We start from the raw sequence: 21,480 nt of genomic DNA, 5'->3' as shown, positions 1-21,480 counted from the left end.
CCTGTCGTCTTGCAATCCAGCCTCGGCAGTGTGCCTGAAGAGTGATGGCAGCTCGTCTCATTCGGGTGTAGTTGTTCCTCTCCTCCTTGCCAAGCTGCAGTGCCCGGACTCTCCGCTGTAGCATCACAGTTGTCTCTCTCTGCTTCTGGAAGGCACGTCTCTGGACTGAACAGCGCCACCATGACTGGATCAAAGTAGCACTCTGATTTTGCCGGCTAATGTCTCTCCTGGTTTGGAGGCCTCTAAACGCAGCCTGAAGGACGATGGTGGATTGTTTCATTTTGAGGAAACAGTCTCTTTCTCGTCTCTGAAGGACAACAGCCCTGTAGTATCTCTGGATGATACCTGCAGACACACGCATGGTCTGGAATTTGACTTCCTCTCTGTGCTTTCTGAAGATGGCCTGAATAACAGTGGCAGCTTGATGCCGACGATCAATGTCCTTTCTGGCCTGCTGGCCTCTGTATGCTGCCTGGAGGACGATGGCAGCGCTGCGCATTTTCTGGTATTGTTGCCTTTGCCGTGTGGCTGCGACAGTGGCACGATACCTTCGCTGAACAGTCAGGACAGAGGATTTCAAGGTGAGATAGCTCTTGTGTTCACAGTGGGCTCTGTAAGCTCTCTGGATGACACTGGCAGCTAGATGCATTCGTCTGATGCTCTGTCGTGATTTCATACCACGGTATGCAGCCTGCAGTGTGACGACAGATTTTCTGGTCTGTTGGTATTTTTCCATCTCGAAGCTTCTCTGTCTCTGAGCTCTAAACCTCTGCTGTAAGACACAGGCTGCCCAGCGTTGTCTCCTGAAGGTTGACTGCTGTTGATGCCTCTTGAAGTTGGTCTGAATGACAGTAGCTGCTCTGTGCATCTTGGCAATGTTCTTTCGTACAGAATGACCTCTGATAGCTGCCTGAAGAACAATGGCAGAATGTTTCATTTTCAGGAACCTATCTCTTTCTCGTCTCTGAAGGACAACAGCCCTGTAGTATCTCTGGATGATACCTGCAGACACACGCATGGTCTGGAATTTGACTTCCTCTCTGTGCTTTCTGAAGATGGCCTGAATAACAGTGGCAGCTTGATGCCGACGAGCAATCTCCTTTCTGGCCTGCTGGCCTCTGTATGCTGCCTGGAGGAAGATGGCAGCCCTGCGCATTTTCTGATAGTGTTGCACTTGCTGCTTAGCTGCTGCAGTCGCTCGATAGCGCCGCTGAACAGTCAGGACAGAGGATTTCAAGGTGAGATAGCTCTTGTGTTCACAGTGGGCTCTGTAAGCGCTCTGGATGACACTGGCAGCTTGGTGCATTCGTCTGATGTTCTGTCGTGATTTCATACCACGGTATGCAGCCTGCAGTGTGATGACAGATTTTCTGGTCTGTTGGTATTTTTCCATCTCGAAGCTTCTCTGTCTCTGAGCTCTAAACCTCTGCTGTAAGACACAGGCTGCCCAGCGTTGTCTCCTGAAAGCTCTCTGCTGTTTATGCCTCTTGAAGTTGGCCTGAATGACAGTAGCTGCTCTGTGCATCTTGGCAATGTAGTTTCGGACAGAGTGACCTCTGAAAGCTGCCTGAAGAACAATGGCAGAATGTTTCATTTTGAGGAAACAGTCTCTTTCTCGTCTCTGAAGGACAACAGCTCTGTAGTATCTCTGGATGATAATGGCAGAGAGACGCATGGCCCGGAATTTGACTTCCTCTCTGTGCTTTCTGAAGATGGCCTGAATAACAGTGGCAGCTTGATGCCGACGAGCAATCTCCTTTCTGGCCTGCTGGCCTCTGTATGCTGCCTGGAGGAAGATGGCAGCACTGCGCATTTTCTGGTATTGTTGCCTTTGCTGTGTGGCTGCCACAGTGGCACGATACCTTCGCTGAACAGTCAGGACAGAGGATTTCAAAGTGAGATAGTTCTTGTGCTCACAGTGGGCTCTGTAAGCTCTCTGGATGACACTGGCAGCTTGGTGCATTTGTCTGATGCTCTGTCGTGATTTCATACCACGGTATGCAGCCTGCAGTGTGACGACAGATTTTCTGACCTGTTGGTATTTTTCCATCTCGAAGCTTCTCTGTCTCTGAGCTCTAAACCTCTGCTGTAAGACACAGGCTGCCCAGCGTTGTCTCCTGAAGGCTGACTGCTGTTTATGCCTCTTGAAGTTGGCCTGAATGACAGTAGCTGCTCTGTGCATCTTGGCAATGTTGTTTCGTACAGAGTGACCTCTGAAAGCTGCCTGAAGAACAATGGCAGAATGTTTCATTTTCAGGAACCTATCTCTTTCTTGTCTCTGAAGGACAACAGCTCTGTAGTATCTCTGGATGATACCTGCAGCCAGTCGCATGGCCCGGAATTTGACTTCCTCTCTGTGCTTTCTGAAGATGGCCTGAATAACAGTGGCAGCTTGATGCTGACGAGCAATCTCCTTTCTGACCTGCTGGCCTCTGTATGCTGCCTGGAGGAAGATGGCAGCACTGCGCATTTTCTGATAGTGTTGCACTTGCTGCTTAGCTGCTGCAGTCGCTCGATAGCGCCGCTGAACAGTCAGGACAGAGGATTTCAAGGTGAGATAGCTCTTGTGTTCACAGTGGGCTCTGTAAGCGCTCTGGATGACACTGGCAGCTTGGTGCATTCGTCTGATGTTCTGTCGTGATTTCATACCACGGTATGCAGCCTGCAGTGCGACGACAGATTTTCTGACCTGTTGGTATTTTTCCATCTCAAAGCTTCTCTGTCTCTGAGCTCTAAACCTCTGCTGTAAGACACAGGCTGCCCAGCGTTGTCTCCTGAAGGCTGACTGCTGTTGATGCCTCTTGAAGTTGGCCTGAATGACAGTAGCTGCTCTGTGCATCTTGGCAATGTTCTTTCGGACAGAGTGACCTCTGAAAGCTGCCTGAAGAACAATGGCAGAATGTTTCTTTTTCAGGAACCGGTCTCTTTCTCGTCTCTGAAGGACAACAGCCCTGTAGTATCTCTGGATGATACCTGCAGCCAGTCGCATGGCCCGGAATTTGACTTCCTCTCTGTGCTTTCTGAAGATGGCCTGAATAACAGTGGCAGCTTGATGCCGACGAGCAATCTCCTTTCTGACCTGCTGGCCTCTGTATGCTGCCTGGAGGACGATGGCAGCACTGCGCATTTTCTGGTATTGTTGCCTTTGCTGTGTGGCTGCGACAGTGGCACGATACCTTCGCTGAACAGTCAGGATAGAGGATTTCAAGGTGAGATAGTTCTTGTGTTCACAGTGGGCTCTGTAAGCTCTCTGGATGACACTGGCAGCTTGGTGCATTCGTCTGATGCTCTGTCGTGATTTCATACCACGGTATGCAGCCTGCAGTGCGACGACAGATTTTCTGGTCTGTTGGTATTTTTCCATCTCAAAGCTTCTCTGTCTCTGAGCTCTAAACCTCTGCTGTAAGACACAGGCTGCCCAGCGTTGTCTCCTGAAGGCTGACTGCTGTTTATGCCTCTTGAAGTTGGCCTGAATGACAGTAGCTGCTCTGTGCATCTTGACAATGTTGTTTCGTACAGAATGACCTCTGAAAGCTGCCTGAAGAACAATGGCAGAATGTTTCATTTTCAGGAACCTATCTCTTTCTTGTCTCTGAAGGACAACAGCTCTGTAGTATCTCTGGATGATACCTGCAGCCAGTCGCATGGCCCGGAATTTGACTTCCTCTCTGTGCTTTCTGAAGATGGCCTGAATAACAGTGGCAGCTTGGTGCCGACGAGCAATCTCCTTTCTGGCCTGCTGGCCTCTGTATGCTGCCTGGAGGAAGATGGCAGCTGTGCGCATTTTCTGATATTGTTGCACTTGCTGCTTAGCTGCTGCAGTCGCTCGATAGCGCCGCTGAACAGTCAGGACAGAGGATTTCAAGGTGAGATAGTTCTTGCGCTCACAGTGAGCTCTGTAAGCTCTCTGGATGACACAGGCAGCTTGGCGCATTCGTCTGATGCTGTGTCGTGATTTCATACCACGGTATGCAGCCTGCAGTGTGACGACAGATTTTCTGACCTGTTGGTATTTTTCCATCTCGAAGCTTCTCTGTCTCTGAGCTCTAAACCTCTGCTGTAAGACACAGCCTGCCCAGCGTTGTCTCCTGAAGGCTGACTGCTGTTGATGCCTCTTGAAGTTGGCCTGAATGACAGTAGCTGCTCTGTGCATCTTGACAATGTAGTTTCGGACAGAGTGACCTCTGAAAGCTGCCTGAAGAACAATGGCAGAATGTTTCATTTTGAGGAAACAGTTTCTTTCTCGTCTCTGAAGGACAACAGCCCTGTAGTATCTCTGGATGATAATGGCAGAGAGACGCATGGCCCGGAATTTGACTTCCTCTCTGTGCTTTCTGAAGATGGCCTGAATGACAGTAGCTGCTTTGTGCATCTTGGCAATGTTGTTTCGGACAGAGTGACCTCTGAAAGCTGCCTGAAGAACAATGGCAGAATGTTTCATTTTCAGGAACCAGTCTCTTTCTCGTCTCTGAAGGACGCGAGCCCTGTAGTATCTCTGGATGATACCTGCAGCCAGTCGCATGGCCCGGAATTTGACTTCCTCTCTGTGCTTTCTGAAGATGGCCTGAATAACAGTGGCAGCTTGATGCCGACGAGCAATCTCCTTTCTGGCCTGCTGGCCTCTGTATGCTGCCTGGAGGAAGATGGCAGCGCTGCGCATTTTCTGGTATTGTTGCCTTTGCTGTGTGGCTGCGACAGTGGCTCGATACCTTCGCTGAACAGTCAGGACAGAGGATTTCAAGGTGAGATAGTTCTTGCGCTCACAGTGAGCTCTGTAAGCTCTCTGGATGACACTGGCAGCTTGGTGCATTCGTCTGATGCTCTGTCGTGATTTTAATCCACGGAAGGCAGCCTGCAAGACAACCGCAGCATCTCTCTTGGCTTGCAGAGCTCGCATCGCCTCTCTCATCTTTTTGTTGGCCCTGTAACGTGCTTGCAATGTGTTGGCAGCCCAGCGGAGCCTCTTGTAGTGCGCCCTCTGCAGGTGCTTTCGGACATGGGACTGAATGCGTACGGCGGCCGTACGCTCAAGACGCAATTGCTTTCTGACCGCCAATCCTCTGTAGGCCGCCTGCAGAGAAATGGCTGCCCTGCGCTTTAAGAGGTAGTCCAGACGTTCTTTTCTCGCAAGGGTCACCGCTCTGTCCCTCTGCTGACGGAGCACAGCTGCAGCCTTGGGGGCCAGGAAGCGTTTTCGGTCCTGGATAGCCAGAAATCTTCTCTGAATAACCGTAGCGGCTCTGTGCATCTCCGTAACCTCCAGCCTGGCTCTATGACCACGATATGCCGCCTGGATGACTACAGCAGCAGACTTCATGGTCCTGTACCTCTGCATCTCTTGATCCCTTCGCCTTTTGGCCCTGTAGCGCTCCTGCATGATGATGGCAGCACACTTGGTGGCGAGATAAGCCGTACGCACTTTGTGCCTTCTGAACTGAGCTTGGATTACTGTGGCAGCGTGACGCCTCTTCTTTAGGTCCTCTCTGACTCGGAATCCCCGGTAGGCAGCTTGTATCCTGATGGCGCCCTGTCGTAGCCGTTTGTATTCGCGTTGCTGCGCCTTGCCCTCCAGCAGAGCCCTGTACCGGCTCTGGATGATAATTGCTGCACTTTGAAGGAGTACATATTGTTTTCTACATAGGACCATCCTAAGTGCAGACTGAATGACAGTAGCTGCCTGCTGCTTTGTCTTCAGCTCTTTCCTAACTCTCATGCCTCGGAAGGCAGCTTGGAGCGTGACAGCAGCTGCCTTCATCTGGAGGTATTCTGTCCTCATCACCGTCGCAGCCATCTGAGCTCTGAAGCGACACTGGATCACCATAGCTGCTGCCTTTCTTGACCTATAGTTTGCTTGCTCTTTGTGCCGACGGTAGTGGGCCTGTATGAGCGTGGCGCATTGCTGTAGCTTCTCTATCCTCTTCCTGTCAGCTCTACCTCTCCAGATAGCTTGTACAGTGAGCGCAGCGCACCTGAGAGCCTTGTATTCATTCCTTGTCTTTCGGGCCAAAGTCATGGCTCTATACTTTTGCTGGATGAAGGCTGTGGCTTTTTTCAACATCAGGTAGCGCCTTTTGGCAGCAAACTTCCTGAAAGCTGCCTGGATCACTGTTGCTGCCTTGCGCTGTTGTTTCAGTAACTCCCGAGCCACATGTCCACGATGCGCCGCCTGTATGGTTACAGCAGCACATCTCATCCTGACAAACCTTTGCCTCTCCGTGTCTCTTTGCAAGGAGGCCCTGAACCAGCGTTGGATCATGACTGAGGCATGTCTCATCTTCGCCACTTGTTTTCTGATGGCACGCCCTCTGAAGACACTCTGGATGACGGTCACGGCCCAGTGGATTCGTCTGTAGGCGCAGGCTGCCCTCCTCATTCGCCACTGTGCTTGGACAACAATGGCATGGTATCTGAGGCGGTGATAAGCCCTCGTGGCCGAATACATCCTCCACTGAGCCTACATGGACGGAAGAAGAGAAACAGCTGTGCAATCAAAGAGCAGGACAATTACAGAAGTCTGTTTCATTGCCCAGCGAATGTCATTATGGTATGTGGTAACAAGGCAGATAAATAAAATGTTAAATTACAGCTGTGATCCAGACTATGAACTATGTGTTTTTGGTCTAGCTCTGTTAAGCCACTTCTAAACATGAAGTCTGGACCATGGCCAGTTAGTCAGGGCAGGATATTTGCCGGTTTGAGCCTTCTAGACATGAGGGATCCTTGTTTCAGTTTTTTTCTGGCCGATGGAAAGTAGAGCGGGTGGAAGGGGGGGCTTTAATAATAAGAAGGGGCTTTATAATAGAGATCATTGTCTGGAGGAAAAAAATAATATCTAATAAATTGAAAGAAGGGAAAAGGGAAATTGTTTACTTTTTGTCTCTACTTTCTAACATTTGTTATTATTACATACATTTTTTTATATGAATTGCTTTCCATTCTGGGTGAGTGAGTGTGGGAGACTTCTCGAAATGCCCAAATGGTTTATTTGGCTGTCTGTTCATTAAAGTCTTGTCTACCCATCATTCTCTTTCTGCCTTGTTTAAGAAATAACTCCACTAGACTTACCTGGATAACAGTTGCTGCGTCATGTCGCAGAACCCGGAGTTGAGCCTCTCTCTTTAGCCTCAGTGCATTGCGGACTGCATAACCCCTCCAGACTGACTGCAGGACAACGGCCGCGTGATTGTGCCTCTTCTCCCTGCGCCTCTGGAGGAAACTCTTCACAGCGGCCTGGATCTTCACTGCAGCCACGTTTCTTTCCTGTGTACAAGCAAGGACAATCAGAGAACAAGATCAAGTGGCTTTTGCCAAAGGAACATTTTCTTCTGTGCCTGGGTGACTTTTCAATTCAAAGAAAGAACTACATTGAACATAAGACTGGTACTCCCACACATACATGAAGACAATATCACACACATAAAACACCAATAAAGTATAGCACAATACAGCTTATTTGTATTATCGCCTTTAATGGGAGACTGACGGGTAAAGACGGTGCATGAAGACAACAGGAGGAAGTCTTAAAGAGCACATGAACCGGGTCTCAGAGAGGCTCGGTGACGTATCAGACTGAAAACAGATATTGCCTGAGATGAAAGAGGGTTGAGAGGCCATAACGATGATTTGATTTCACAGTTCTGGGGACTGGAGTTGGCATTTGGCCAATCCTGGCGTTTTCCGCCGCCAAATCGAGCGTGTTCTGGCGCTACCCAAGTGGGATCCGGAGAAACCGGGCAGCCGGCTGCTTCCGTGCACCCATGACTGACCTGGACTGACCTTTGCTCCTTGATTTCCATTGAGCAAAAAACAAGTAAGCCAAAAACAAAAAAGTAATAATAATCTGCGGCATTGACACCCGCGCACATGTAAACTTTAGGACAATAACATTTTGTGAGCAACACACGTGTGCGCACCAATAGAGCAGGCGAGGCCATGCAGCAGCCAAGCTGCGGGCGAGGCCGTGCAGCGGCTGAGCTGCGTATGCGAGCTGCAGGGCCAGCTCGGCAAGCTACAGGGTGGGCGAAGCGAGCCCGCGCAGGAATCGAGCACGTGTAGCGCGCAAGATGCCTAGTAATAATAATGATAATAATAATAATCAGCGGCGGCATCATCATCATTTTGATGCTTTACCAATGATAGAACCAACCTGATACAGTTGCAGATCTTTCTTCAGCCTGTAGTTCCTCCAGGCGCCCTGTATGACCCGCGCTGCTCTGGTTTCGTTGCGCAAGTCCAGGAGACGTGCACAGAGGAAGGACAGGTAGGACATCACCACCTGGAAGTAAACAGGAAGCAGTTCAATGCACGGCTGTAGTTGTTGGGTCCTGTCCAGACTTTTCTCGCCTAAAACATCTTAACCCTTGTACCCCAATGCCGCGGAATCCTCAATTTACTATTGGTCCATCTGATGGACCTTAACAGGAATACTGTACTAATTTATAAATATTAATTTGAAATTTAAAATTTTTGACTGTTTATAATTCATTGGTAACTTCTTCCCTAATACCTCATACCAACATTTCATACCTATGCGAATTTTAACCCCTCAAATGCCAGTGTACAGTAAGTACAGTAAAAAAAAAAAAAGTACATTTCCATTTCCATAAAGACAAACTGGCTTTGGGTCTGATATTATGGGCAGGTTGGGGTGTTTTACAAAAGTCACCACTGCAAGATGCCTAGTATCAAAGATTCGCAGGCATGATGTCACAATAGCTATGACATCACTAGCCTATGACATCATCAGTGATGTCATGAGATTATTTTTTGTCAATAATATGTCACTGATGACATTACTGATGATGTCACAGACATTGTGACATCATCAGTGGGTTTTTGTATTTTTTGTGATTTTTTGTAAAAATAGTATTTTTTCATATTTTGAGCCAAAAATCCAAAAAGCGCATGTTTTGGACTTCCAGCCATTTTCCCCAAAAAACACAAACGAGCTTTAGTCCAGCATCTATCCTGGTCTAAAGGCTTCAAATCAGTAGTGTGGACTGTCAAATTCAGTTTTCTAATATTTTCCTATTTTTGGCATAGGAATCAGTTTTTTTTTACATTTCATGTAAACTGTATGGAATTGATTGCTATGCCAAAACTGTGGGAATATGGGGAAATAGGCAAACACATTAGAAACTACAATTTTAACCGCTTGAGTCAAGGTGAGATGTGTAACATCAAGGAAATAATGATTTTTTGAAAAATTTGCTGGAAGTCAAAAAAAAATGTTCTTTTTGTGCAAAATTAACATTGAAATCAATGGGACAACTATGCAATGGACTTTGAGACCATGTAACTCCCCCAAAATTTCTACCAACTCCAAGGTTAGATATTAAGGTCAAAGTTCAAGGTATTTGGTCCAGGATGCCCGCTGAAATAAATGAAATAAATTAATTTTGTGAAAATTTGCTGGGAGTACCAATAGAGTGGTTTCAATGGAAGTCAATGGGTCCATCAGATGGACCAGTAGTAAATTGAGGAGTATTTTTGAAAATAGGTCTTAGGATCGTATAAAAATTATAACTATCATTGATTTTTGTCAAATACCCCAAAAAAAATACCTAGCCTTAGTTTAAGACCATATACCGGTACTCAAAAAATGCCGAAACGGCCCATACGCGAATGCAGGAAAAGTCCATCAGATGGACTAGCGGGGTACAAGGGTTTTAAAGACCCTCTAAAGTAAAACATTTATTTTTCTTCTTGTTCCTTCGGTTGGGTGTTCGAGCTTCTCTGTGCAGAATGATGTCTGTGCAGAGTTTGACACTAGAAGGTTGTTTCCACAACGTCTGCTGAAAGTGGAAAGTTTCTCTGTGCTCAAAAGGTCGTTTTCAACGAGCAAGATTCATGAGATCACGAATACTGGAGCCAATCCCTGTCCAGTATTCAGCAGTTAAAGTCCTTGTTTGTATGCTGTGATTGGTTAGTTATGTTCTAGATAACCCTGATTGGTTGCTTTAGAATTTTGAATGAGGCAGAAGGAGGTGAAGTCATTTTAAGGAAATTAACCAAATAATTTAACTTTTTTGTGGGGGGGAACCAAACCACCAGACAAACATTATTATTGAAAGTACAAGTATACATCTTAAAACATCAACATGACTTTAGGGGGTCTTTAAAGATAGGTTTCTTCACCTGGGCTAGCTCTGTCAGGACCGCCGAATCACTGCCCATCTTTCAGCAGAGACTAAAACACACCTTTTCAGGCTAGACCTCCTGGGCACTTCTTGAACTAACATCCTTCTTATTAAAAAAAATCCAACTAATGCTATTTATTCCTTCTTAAAAGCCACTATTCCTTTTAAGAAAAATCATACATGACAGACTGTATTGCACAGGTGATTTCACTACTGTTGACAAAATGTGCCATTTTAAGTCACTTCGAATAAGAGCGTCTGCTAAATTACGTAATGTAATGTAGCTTGCAAGTAGTGCTGGTATGGTGACATTTTCACTGCAATAAAGCTTTTTTTCCTTTTAGGCAGCGACCATCATAAATAGCTGTATTATAAACTGGCCTGAAGCCTCTTGAAAAACATACATCATCCAGTCAAGATAGCATATTATCTAACTACATCAAGCTAATTGTACTTCATGAATGTCGATAAACTCTTTCCACTACTTTAGGTACAGCGTGTTCAGGGAGAAGATCTCTGTAAAAAAAGGGTTCCTCTCCTACAGTTAAGCCTCTTTAGTGTGTGTCATCACTGAAGAAGTATTGCTAGGCGGAACATGATTATTTGTTATAAAATATATTGCATTTCTTTGTTGCTGTGTGTTTATAGGTATTACATTCAAAGTTGGAAAGAGCATCTATAAACCGTCATAGTTATGCCTACACCTGTGATGCTCTAAGCCAGTTCCTATACGAGGGATCAGACGAGCAGCATTTTGGTAAACAAATTGCGTCACAGGGTGGCAACGGCAATGGAACCCTATAGAGCCTGAGTTTGAGCGTCTGACTCTAGCCGGCTGACCGTGTTTACAATTTAATGTTTACATGTTTGTGAACAGGAACAACAGTCTCTTAATGTTGAAAAACCAAGCCATCCACCGTACTACTGTCAACCACTCAATGCTGAATCCCAAGATAGATTCTACTAGATGTTTGTAGTTTGCGAGGTGCTTGCTTCTGGTCTCACCTTCTCATTGGGGATAGTGTTGGACATGTCTGCTGGGTTGATCATGGCAGGGACTCCGCCCAGGAAAGCCACGGCAGTGTTGACCAGCCTGAAGTTGTTCTTCTCATTTTCCAGGAGCTCTTGAAATTGGGTGGGAGATTCTGGACCTGCGCGCCAAAAACAATTAAGCACAAACATAAGAACGTTTTCTTCTAAAGGGGTGAACAGCTGTGGAGAGAAACACCTGAAGGGGGGGGGGGGGGGGGGGGTTGGGAAGCCCATGACCTATGAGAACCCTGACGTAGGAACGTCCACTTGAATGTTTTTGAAAATGTATGGAAGAAGACACAGCGCATATCTGAAAACGTACCACGTGTCAGAGAGGAGTCGAAAGAGTCGTCGGAGTCGCTGGTTGAGCAGTTGAGCTCCAGCCGGCCCCTGTGGGAGGAGCACTCCACGGTCTGGGTGGTGCAGTGCCTGACGGCGTGCTCTGGCAGGTGACTGGGGTGGTAGTGGTGGATCAGCTGGCAGAGGACGCGCCCGTCCGAGAAGGACACTGTGAAGTTCTCCGCCTGTGCAGACAGACAACAGGGGGATGCGGATTATAATTTCACTGTTGAAGGTGGTTATAATGTGTTCATGCCAAACGAGTGGTAGTAACAACAGACTGAATAAGAAGGAGATAAAGCCTAGAGCAGTGAAATAACTGAACTGCACAGGCAGGCAGGCAAAAAGTTATTTCAAACAAAAGTATTGAAGTCTTATTGGAAACCAACTCAGTGTTTTAAAGGAAAAGAAAGAGAACGCAGATTTTCAGGGTGAAGGCTTAATTTTTCACCTAAGAGGGACAACAAAAGCTCCAAAATGGTTTTAAATAATACATGAAAAGACTTCGTAGGCATACCAATGCTTCCAGTCTAACAAGACAATAAGCAAACATGAACTACATTACTATGGATTCAACTCCAAAAAACATTTTATTGCTTTTATGAGATGAATGTACAAAGAGGGATAATTTTAGTTTGTTTTTTTAAACTCACCCTCAGGTTATAGAAGTCACAGACGGCATTGACCCACTCCATCAGCAGCGTGATCTTGGTGCTGCTGTGGTGGAATGGCACCCTGGCCTTGACGGGGCCCTGCTGAAGGCCCCGATCAGCCCTCAGTGATGCCAGCCTCCGCTTGCTCCTCAAGCTTCTCTTCAGGATGCCTATCTCCTCCCTGAGCTGTTCCTCGTCCAAAATCACCTCCACCTAATCAAGAGATACAAAGAAATACATTATACACCTTGCAAGTTGAATTGATATGAATTTGGTTGGGGAAAAAGTAACGCTCGTGCAGAATCTGACACACACCTGGAAGGCGAAGATGATTTTCCACAGGAGGCTCAATGTCTTCTCCCTGTGTCCGTCCACGATATCTCTGGAATCAATGACTGAGCCTGGGACAGAAGCCACATCGCTTAAATATCTTTCAACCTTGTTGGGTGGCAGAGAGTTGTGTGCTTTTTTGTCGTCGTCGTTTTTTGACTTCATGTCCGTCACATTTTGGCACTAAAACAGCTCTTAACCCCTTTTCTGATAAATTCAGAAACATAAAACCAGGAAAATTATAGCGTTGGCTTTATTAACTTATTTTAGCAGTGGTGGCACCCCTTATGCCTAGTTCAGACTAGGCGCTACGAGCCCTCGGCAAGCTGTTTTTGGAGCTCGGCGACGAACCCCCCTGACCAGAGGCAAATCACGTTGGCTCGGCGCTCACAAATCGGCGCTCGCTTGGAAAGTTTGAACCGTCTACAGACGTGAGCGGGGAGCTCCCAGAGTACTCGCCGATGAGTCACAGAGGTCCTCCAGATATCTAGCCTGCTAAATATGTGGTCCTGTCGGGAGAGAAGAGCATAGTGAGGCAGACATGGCCGAGGTGATGTCTGCTGTCTGCAGCTGCACGCTACAAATAGCCAAGTTCTATTATTTATTGAAACCCGACATATTTGATATTGCAGTAAGCTTAACTCTGACATTGAACCAATTTTGGAGAATGACTCATAGATGTTGTGCGAGCCAGTGTGAGACTGTGCTTGCGGACTCGTCGGGGATTCTCCTGGTGAAATATCTTGTAATGTGTGATCCCCTGTCGCAGCTCAGTCATATAGTGTGAAAACCACAACGAGCCAAAGACTCCTGCTTACAAGACAGAGATAGTTGTATAGTGTGAAAGGAACAGCGACTGATGACTGTCGGGTTGTGTGTACAAGCCATTAGATTCTGAACTCGTTGCCCCTCTGACACATGCCGGATTATATATAAGTGCACAGGCACACAGTCATATACTCTCACATACACACACTTCCTGCATAGTGTTTTGCAGGGTGAACCAACTCCTCATTCAATGTTGTCATCTTGTGTGGGAAACAACAGCTGTGTGTGATCAAATTAAAGAAATGTGCACGCTGAAATAGCAGATGTTCATGCTGAAGCGATGTGCCACACTGCTAGAAAATACATGACCCACCATGAAAATCCAACCAATATGTGAGTGCTCTGTGAAAGGAGAATCACACATGTTCACTGAAAAGCATCAGATCTAATTTTGAGTGCAGAAATTCGCCAGTGCTTTGTCGTTTGTTCAGGAGAAAAGTCACAATGTTTACCGTGTTCATCCTTGAGGTCGACCCCTTTGGTTTTGAGCACGTGCAGAGCGATGTCGACATTGTGGACCTTCTGTAGCCGGCTGATGGCGGGCATACGCAGCTTCCGGCACAAGCTCCAGTCCTGGATGAAGAGCTCCATCACACGGCTGGAAATAAAGCAACGCTGAAATCAGGGTTCCCACACCTTCTACCTAGAACCTTCAGTTCTATTTATTCCAAACAAACCAGAAACGTTAATCAATCAGGAGTCGCATTACATTACATCTCACTCACACTAGACGAATTCCGCATTTCAAGTCCACCGCCAAGTTCTTCACAGCAAATTTGAACTCATCCAGGGGCGTCTGAGCGTGGGAGACGGGCAATCCCAGGTAGCCGAGGTGTCGGGGCAGGATCCCCTCTCCGCTCAGGAAGTCCCTGGAGAAGGCCAGGAGCAGGTCTTTACTGGTCTGTAAGAAGAAGCATACAGCATGCTAGCGATTAGTGAAACACAAAAACTACTAATGGGAGAAACACAGAAATGTAACATCAGAAAAATGTGCTGTGTCCAAAACAATAGAACCCTGGCAGTTTTACAGATCAGTATCGAATAATCTAATCTAATGTGTATAATAATATGTCATTATCCAAGTTTCTGATTGACTCATTATTTAGGAGGATATAAGGATAAGCCAAAAAAAGACTTTTTTTCAAGACTGGAACCCCTTTCTGGACTATATTGAAGAGGATGGGACCCAGGCCCTTCAGAGAGGTCTCCACAGACTGACACATCCAGGTGCATTTCTCTCTAGGTCTTAACATGTAAAAAGCCATTATTGCTTTACTATCTCTGGATACCGCTGGTATACTTAATTGTACAGTAACCTTCTGTCTAGGTGCTCTGTGTTTGTTTATTTGTTTTGCTTTTATTGTCCTCTTGATCTGTGTGTACTGTGTAGGTGTGTGTGGCTGCCTGGGTGGGTGTGTGTATGGGTATGTGTTTGTGTATGTGTCTATCTGGTGTGGGCAAGTGGGAACAGAGGGCATATATATACTATATTGTTATCATGCTCATCAATGGAAGTGTTTGTCCCTCTGCAAACTGCAAACTAATAAAGATACATACTAAAAAAATAAAATAAGATAAGAAATAAAAAGAATAATGGAAAGAAACAAGTCTTGGTCTACCTTGAACTCTGCGTCCATGCAAAACAGACAGGGGTCGTGCTCAATCAGCCGGGACTCTTTGGCCTTGTCCAGGAAGCACACCAGCAGGAGCAGCTTCTTCAGAGTGAAGCGAGACAGCGCCTCCTCGTGGCCTGATCAAGAAAGGGTACATTAGCGTCGGCAGGATTCCCACCTGGAGCTCTGCAAAATCGTCTGAATTTTTTCGTGATGCATTGGCATAGTAGTTGGCTTTCAGCTGAGAACATTTCTAAAGCGTTAAATTAATGTAAAAGAAAAAACATATGGTATATGTTTTATGACAGTAAAAAAAAAAGATAAAGAATGCATTCGGATGAAGACTTAATATCAACTCAAGCTATATATAAGCTTTGACCAGAGACCAGTTATATTTGGGAATAATGATCTACTACACTTCCAGTTTCAATATCATTCCCATGAAAAGAGAAGAGAAAGTAGCCTGTGGCTACGTCAGCCAACTCGGATAGCTAAGCAACATCCCAAAGTTAACCTTAACCCTAACACTTCTCTAATCTTCCAATAAAAGACTGCCATAACTATTCCTGAGTTCGTTTGCATGGTTAAAATTAGTTTGACTATTATGTGTACCGCATAACCCCAAGCTTGTTTTTCTTTTCTTTGAAGGAAATTAACACGACCATCTCCACTTCAGATTAAACAGTACAATGATGGGTGCTTTCATTTTACCGTCTTTGTAAAGGTTAGGCACTCTGGCGTGTCTGAACTGCACAGCAATGTCTGGGTTCCACAGCAGTCTCTGGAGGATGAACATGGCCAGACCCAAGGCGTCACCGTTGCTCTCCAGCGGGATCAACTCGCCGAAGATCGTCTGAGGGATGAGCAGGGTTTGATGAGCATCGTGTGAACGACCAAGAAGATAATAATCCATTTGAAAAGACCAAAACCTACCTCGAGTCCGATCCGCAACCACAGGGGATTATATGAGAGAAGCCAGTTGAGGACTTTTTGGCGTTCACCTATGAAACAAGAGAGAAAAAACAGTTACCTTTCAAATGTATTTATTTATTTATTTGAGGGACAATGCACATTAATGAACATTACTGTAAATCAGGGTGGGAATTACATGGAGGCCATGGCCTCAGTTGCCCCTCCCTCTGGCTGTGATGCCCTGAGATCTGTAAGGCCACCTTGGCAGTGCCCTGCTACCAGCCTGCTACTGTCAGTTGCTTTAAAAGCATCAGTGGTCTCGTTTAATGTAATCTGCTCTATGCAAAGGAGGTGTAATTGGCTCATTTTAATACACATTTTAGAAAAATCGCTCTTCATGATGTCAATAGAGCAATGGCCTTTGTGCCCTCACTGCCCTGGCATGTGGCCTTCTGCCCTAAAAGAAATTGTGACGCCGAAGGCCAGATGGCCTTGCCCCTAAAATGACGAAATTCCCAGCCTGCTGTAAATGTGTCATTGTTAGCCAGATGGCAAATTTTCAAATGCTGTCCCTCGGAACTCCAGTTAGAATTGCCACTGCGGCAAAGGACGCACTGCCTCTTCATCAACTTGTTTGATAAGCTAGGATTTTTACCTATGTCCTTCCAAAGATGGCGGTCTTTTCGGACCAGCAGCCTCCTGGCCTCCACCTCCAGCTCCAGCTTCTGGATGGCCTGCACCATGGCCTCGGAGGTGAACAGCTGGCAGGCAGAGCGACGGAGGCGGTGTAGCTTCCGTCGGGCTGTGTAGGTGCTGAAGGACATCTCCTCTTTGGTGGGAGCTTTGGGCACGCTGAAGTTATCGTCGCTGCCCATGGCAAGGGACACGGCGTTCACTACATGAGCAAGAAAGCAGGCAAAGGAGGTTTGAGCTGTGAGAAACTTATGATATGAAGGTTCCTGTACACATTATTAGAGCTTAAATACATAAAATAATAATAATATAATATATTATTATATATCATAATAATAGTCATCCCCTTTATTTTAATAAGGATAGCTTGCCTCAGAGACAAGTGTTTGACATTGTAGATTGTTTAGACTCGGGCTGTAAAAAGAGTAACTCAGCAAACTGGTTGGTTCAAAAGTTTGTTGGTGTAAGCTAATGTTTGTCATATTCATATTGCTGTCTGAACACAATCCAAAAGATGCATCAACTAATGTCCATGCTATTATGACAGCCGCTTATACAGCAACAGTGCATATTACATTTAAATAGACCGTGCGGAAAGATAATGGCGACAATTTTTCATAATGTCCAAAGCCACTTTTATACTGTTGTGCAATATCTTTCCATAGCTATTAAAGGGATAGTTTGGATTTTTTTATGTGGGGTTGTATGAGGTACTTGCATACATTCAGTGTACTACAAGCAGTAGAATGCATCGGGCAAGTAGAGCTGTCTGCTGAGTGTGAAGGGGGCCATGAGCATATATGATTATATGATTTTTATTATTTTTTTATCCAGGATTTCTGGCACCATAATTGCGACACATGACATGAGTTTAAGAAGATTAGTTGGCTGGATGAAACGGCGGCTGCTGAACAGATGCTACCTTTGGTGACTTCGGTGTTGACTTTAAAGTCATCTGGGGTGAGGACATAGTTGATCCACCATGTGAATCCCCTCTCCTGCTTCTCAATCCACCTCTCATCATAAAACATGTTGGTTGCAGCAAATGGCATCGGATGTCTTGGTATGGCTGCAGGAAGAAATTTGAGTCCAGTTACAGAAAACAAAAAAATGTCGTGTTGATGCACCGAAAAATAAATGACTCGATGACACACCAGAATAGAGCAACATTCTACGTCAATTACCGGTTTGAGAAGACTTGAGGAAAGTCAGCTTTGACTGTGCCACTGCAACAACTTTTGCCGTCTTCATGGGTGGCGCACCAGGCTTGATGAAAGCCAGCTTTGATTGTGCCACTGCAACAACTTTTGCCGTCCTCATGGGTGTTGCACCATATGATTTCAGAGACTGAGCACCTAGAGGACAATCCAGATGTTGGCAAGCATTGTGAAAAAACATTGACGTGGCATTCAAAATAAATAATATTCCTATTATAGGGGAACAGCTGGGACTTTCACATCTTGATGACATTTCTGGCTTTTAATGAGAATTGTTAAATTGAGAGGTGTTTTATTCCCATTTAGGTGTTCAGACAGGTACACATCATATTGTACCTCGAGAGGTGGGTTTGGAGTTCTGCTGCTTGGCTTGGGCAAGAACTTCAGACCGTGTAGTCTTTACAGATGAGCCTGAGTGCACTGAGCCTGAAAAAAACAACAGAACACTCAAGTAAATCCAGGGGGTCCAGAAACAAAAATGAATCAAACATCTCTAATAACATTTCTCAAGACTTTGAGGACATCCATGAAACGCAGCAAAATTGCCACTACCAATATCAGTCTTGAGGTGCAGATTTGAATGTCTGAATCCAGGATCTTTTGGCTAGCTAGTAGCTACAACTACCAGTTAGTATTTGTCAGAAAACTTAGTATTTAGGGCTATGCTCCTTCAGGTAATTAGATCCAGCCAGACAGACTACAAAGTTAATTTATTTCTATAACATTTCCCACAATTACTCTGGGTCCACCATTTTAAATTTCCCCCAAAAATGTCCCTGGTTTTCTATGACTTGTAAAATGCTTGCAGAGCTGCTCGAAAGTAACAAAGAGCATTGCATTACTGCTACTGGATGAATTTAGATAAAAAAAAAATCAGATTTACGCCACTGCCTTTAAATTAGCCTATAGAGTACCGTAATTTCCGCACTATAAGCCGCACCGGAGTATAAGCCGCAGCAGCAAAATTGCCTGTTTGTTACATATATAAGCCGCACCGGACTATAAGCCGCAGGTGTTTTAATGTTTTTTTTTTTTTTTGTGTTTTAATGTTTAATTACATAAGGGTTCATGCACAGAGGGGATTGTCGGGAAAGAGATGGCTGTTTGAGGAAGCTCCCATTTATTAACATTTCAACAAAACAACATAACACAACACCACCTGTGTTTTTTTTTTACAGTGCACACAGTGTCCGCGGTGTGGTGAAAAGAGGGCAAGAGAGGAAATTAAAACAGAAGTGGATTTATAGTTAGAAAGAGTGCTAAAAAAGAGAGAATTCCGTTTTTTTTTCGAAAAAATCCATAGATAAGCCGCACCGTTATATAAGCCGCAGGGCCAAAAAACGGGGGAAAAGCCGCGGCTTATAGTCTGAAATTTACGGTAATAAAAAAAGAGGCATGAACAAGCCAAACTTTGAACCATCAACTTGAATAGAATGATATTAAAAAAACTGTAGTATAGCCTATTAATGTTTAGGCATGCACTCTGAAGTGTGCACTGCATTATGCAACAATCAATTCTTTGATTGTTCACTTTTTTGTGTGTGTAGCAAATCAATATGAAGCATGCCATGGATGCAAATATTTCCTTGTTTAGATTTAATCAATGCATTACACCTGGTTCTGTTGATCAACGTTCATCAACCGTGGAACACAGAGACGGCTTATTTATTTCAAAAATATCTTAACAACAATCCAGCTGAAATGGGAAAGTCAATCAAATTTCAAATGTGAGGATCAACTATGAGGCTCTCAATCAAATAATATAGTCTAAATAATAATAATAATTAAATAATATTCAGACGCACCCCTACATCAATAAGCAACAATTAACACCTTCACATGTGCTCACCTGTGGATCTGGGCTGTTGCCTCTGTGATACACATCTCTTCTCTTGCGCTGGTCTTATGGGCTCCCGCCTCACGGATGCCGCTCTGCTCCTTTTGACACGCTCCGTTTTCTCAGCGACCTTCTCGGTGCTCCTCAAGTACTCCTCGCTCTTCCTCTTCTTGCTCCTCACGGTCGCGTCGAAATCCGTCATGACGTGCACGGGGAACGACAAGTCCTCCCGAACAGACAAAGACGCCGATGCGGATGGCTCGTACGCATTGGGGTGTGATGAGAGTTCGTGGTGAAGAGGAGAGCACGGGCGCAAATGTGGAGGAGAGGTGAGGAGGAATGTGAGGGGAGCGGGGTCCGAGGGCGGGGAGGAGGAGGTCACCGGGAAGGTGAAGGGGCCAGGCACCGTGGATGGAGATGAAGTGATTGGGAAGATGACGGGTGTAGGCGAGCCGGCACACACTGGGGTCGGGCTGAAGCAGGCCAACTGTCTGTTGCTAGACGGGGAGCTGTTTGCCTGAGAGGTTGGCCATTCCTCGGCTCTTGTGGGCAGGACTATAACAGGGAGGCATGGGCTGCTTGGTGTGGACTCACACTGGCCGCTGCTGTCAGACAGCTCGAGTGTTTTGTCCAGGAGCCTGCGCCTCGACTTCCTTATTTTTCTCCCGCCCGGGTCGTTCACCTCCGGGGGTGCTGCCACCGCTGGTGCTCTGCTCTTGGTCACTGTGGCCGAGGTAAAAGAAACCTTCTTGACTGTTGGACCGGCATTATCAACCTCTACATCTGGAGCAACTACCTGGTTCACGACGCTGGTTTTGCTGACAAAGAATGTAAGCCGTGGCTTGTTGGACTCTGATTGTTCAGGGCTATCGGGAATTTCTTTGAGGGCAGGTTGATCAGGGCCACAGCCATGATTCTCGCTCTTGGATTCCAATGAATCTGAAAAGCTGTAACTCGAGCAAGGGTCCGGAGGGCTGGCGTTTACATGGGTCAGACTGGAGTTGATGAGGGCCAGCGCGTCTTTCACAGAGATAACTGGCGTTCCGGGTGACACTCTGTCACGTTCGTCACCTGCAAACTGGAGAGCGACAGCAGTCGGGCTTTCGACGGATTGAATGCGAGGCATGAGGCTTTTAAATATTTCTGGTGTCCCTACAGGGGAGAGGGTCCTGTTCAGAACTCTGGTGAGCTCCCTGTTTTCAGCATTGCCTGCCAAGCTATCTGGGCTTGCAGACGGGTCCATCATCTGGACGGCTGGGACAAGAAGCACAGCGGGAGAGTTCCTCTGAACTTGGAGGATATTCTCAATGCGGGCCTGATCTGACAAGGCCAGAGACCTTTGCCTCTGAGTGGTTGAGGACTTCTCCTCCTCTGATTGCTCATGGTGCCCATATTCTATGGGACTGCGCTTTGAGAGGGACCTCTCTCTAACCTCCACGCCTGCGTTAAGCGACGCTAGTGGGCTTCTGGGCTTTGCCCGTTTGTATTGCGGGTTACGGGGCAGTTGGAAGGTTTTGTTGGCTGCGATCTTCATGGAGGGCTCGGTTTTCTTGCCCCTGGGTGTGGCAGATCTTTCACCCTCCCTCTTCTTTTTGATTGTGTCCCACAAGCTTTTCTGAAACACAGAATCAAGTGTGAGAAGCGAGTTTTGACATCAATGTACTAGGTGAAGCTGCTCTAGTGCCCTGTGAATGTGATCGAGTACGGTGTGATGTATGTGAAGCATGACTTTGCTATAGGGTTAGGCTATATGACTACAAATCAAACCTTTGTTTGTTGCACAACACTATTGTCTGCTAGAAGTGCTAGCCAGCTGGTTAGTAAGCTAGCAGCAGGGGGAAGTTATCATCCGCTTATTTCTCCTCAGAAAAAGCGCTCCAGGCAGCA

At 46.0% G+C, this 21,480-nt stretch overlaps 1 protein-coding gene across 1 annotated transcript in view; it reads right to left on the bottom strand.

The window, feature by feature from the left end:
* The window catches only part of aspm (assembly factor for spindle microtubules), a gene marked incomplete at its 5' end in the record, with an annotated part of 30,212 nt that overhangs the window by 6,243 nt on the left and 2,489 nt on the right, over positions 1–21,480 (bottom strand). The window contains 17 exons of the mRNA XM_083647197.1: positions 2–6,454; positions 7,066–7,260; positions 8,147–8,275; positions 11,145–11,290; positions 11,497–11,695; positions 12,164–12,376; positions 12,479–12,564; positions 13,774–13,919; positions 14,047–14,222; positions 14,941–15,071; positions 15,646–15,787; positions 15,868–15,935; positions 16,502–16,741; positions 17,462–17,608; positions 17,802–17,894; positions 18,093–18,182; positions 19,606–21,208. Of these exons, the coding sequence (XP_083503323.1) occupies positions 2–6,454; positions 7,066–7,260; positions 8,147–8,275; positions 11,145–11,290; positions 11,497–11,695; positions 12,164–12,376; positions 12,479–12,564; positions 13,774–13,919; positions 14,047–14,222; positions 14,941–15,071; positions 15,646–15,787; positions 15,868–15,935; positions 16,502–16,741; positions 17,462–17,608; positions 17,802–17,894; positions 18,093–18,182; positions 19,606–21,208 (10,257 nt within the window). The remainder of the gene's footprint in view (position 1; positions 6,455–7,065; positions 7,261–8,146; positions 8,276–11,144; positions 11,291–11,496; positions 11,696–12,163; positions 12,377–12,478; positions 12,565–13,773; positions 13,920–14,046; positions 14,223–14,940; positions 15,072–15,645; positions 15,788–15,867; positions 15,936–16,501; positions 16,742–17,461; positions 17,609–17,801; positions 17,895–18,092; positions 18,183–19,605; positions 21,209–21,480) is intronic.

Source organism: Poromitra crassiceps, assembly GCF_964638095.1.
Source record: "Poromitra crassiceps genome assembly, chromosome: 12".
Lineage (NCBI taxonomy): Eukaryota > Metazoa > Chordata > Actinopteri > Beryciformes > Melamphaidae > Poromitra > Poromitra crassiceps.
Note: the sequence above shows the minus strand (reverse complement) of the source record. Positions and strands in the feature narration are given on the sequence as shown.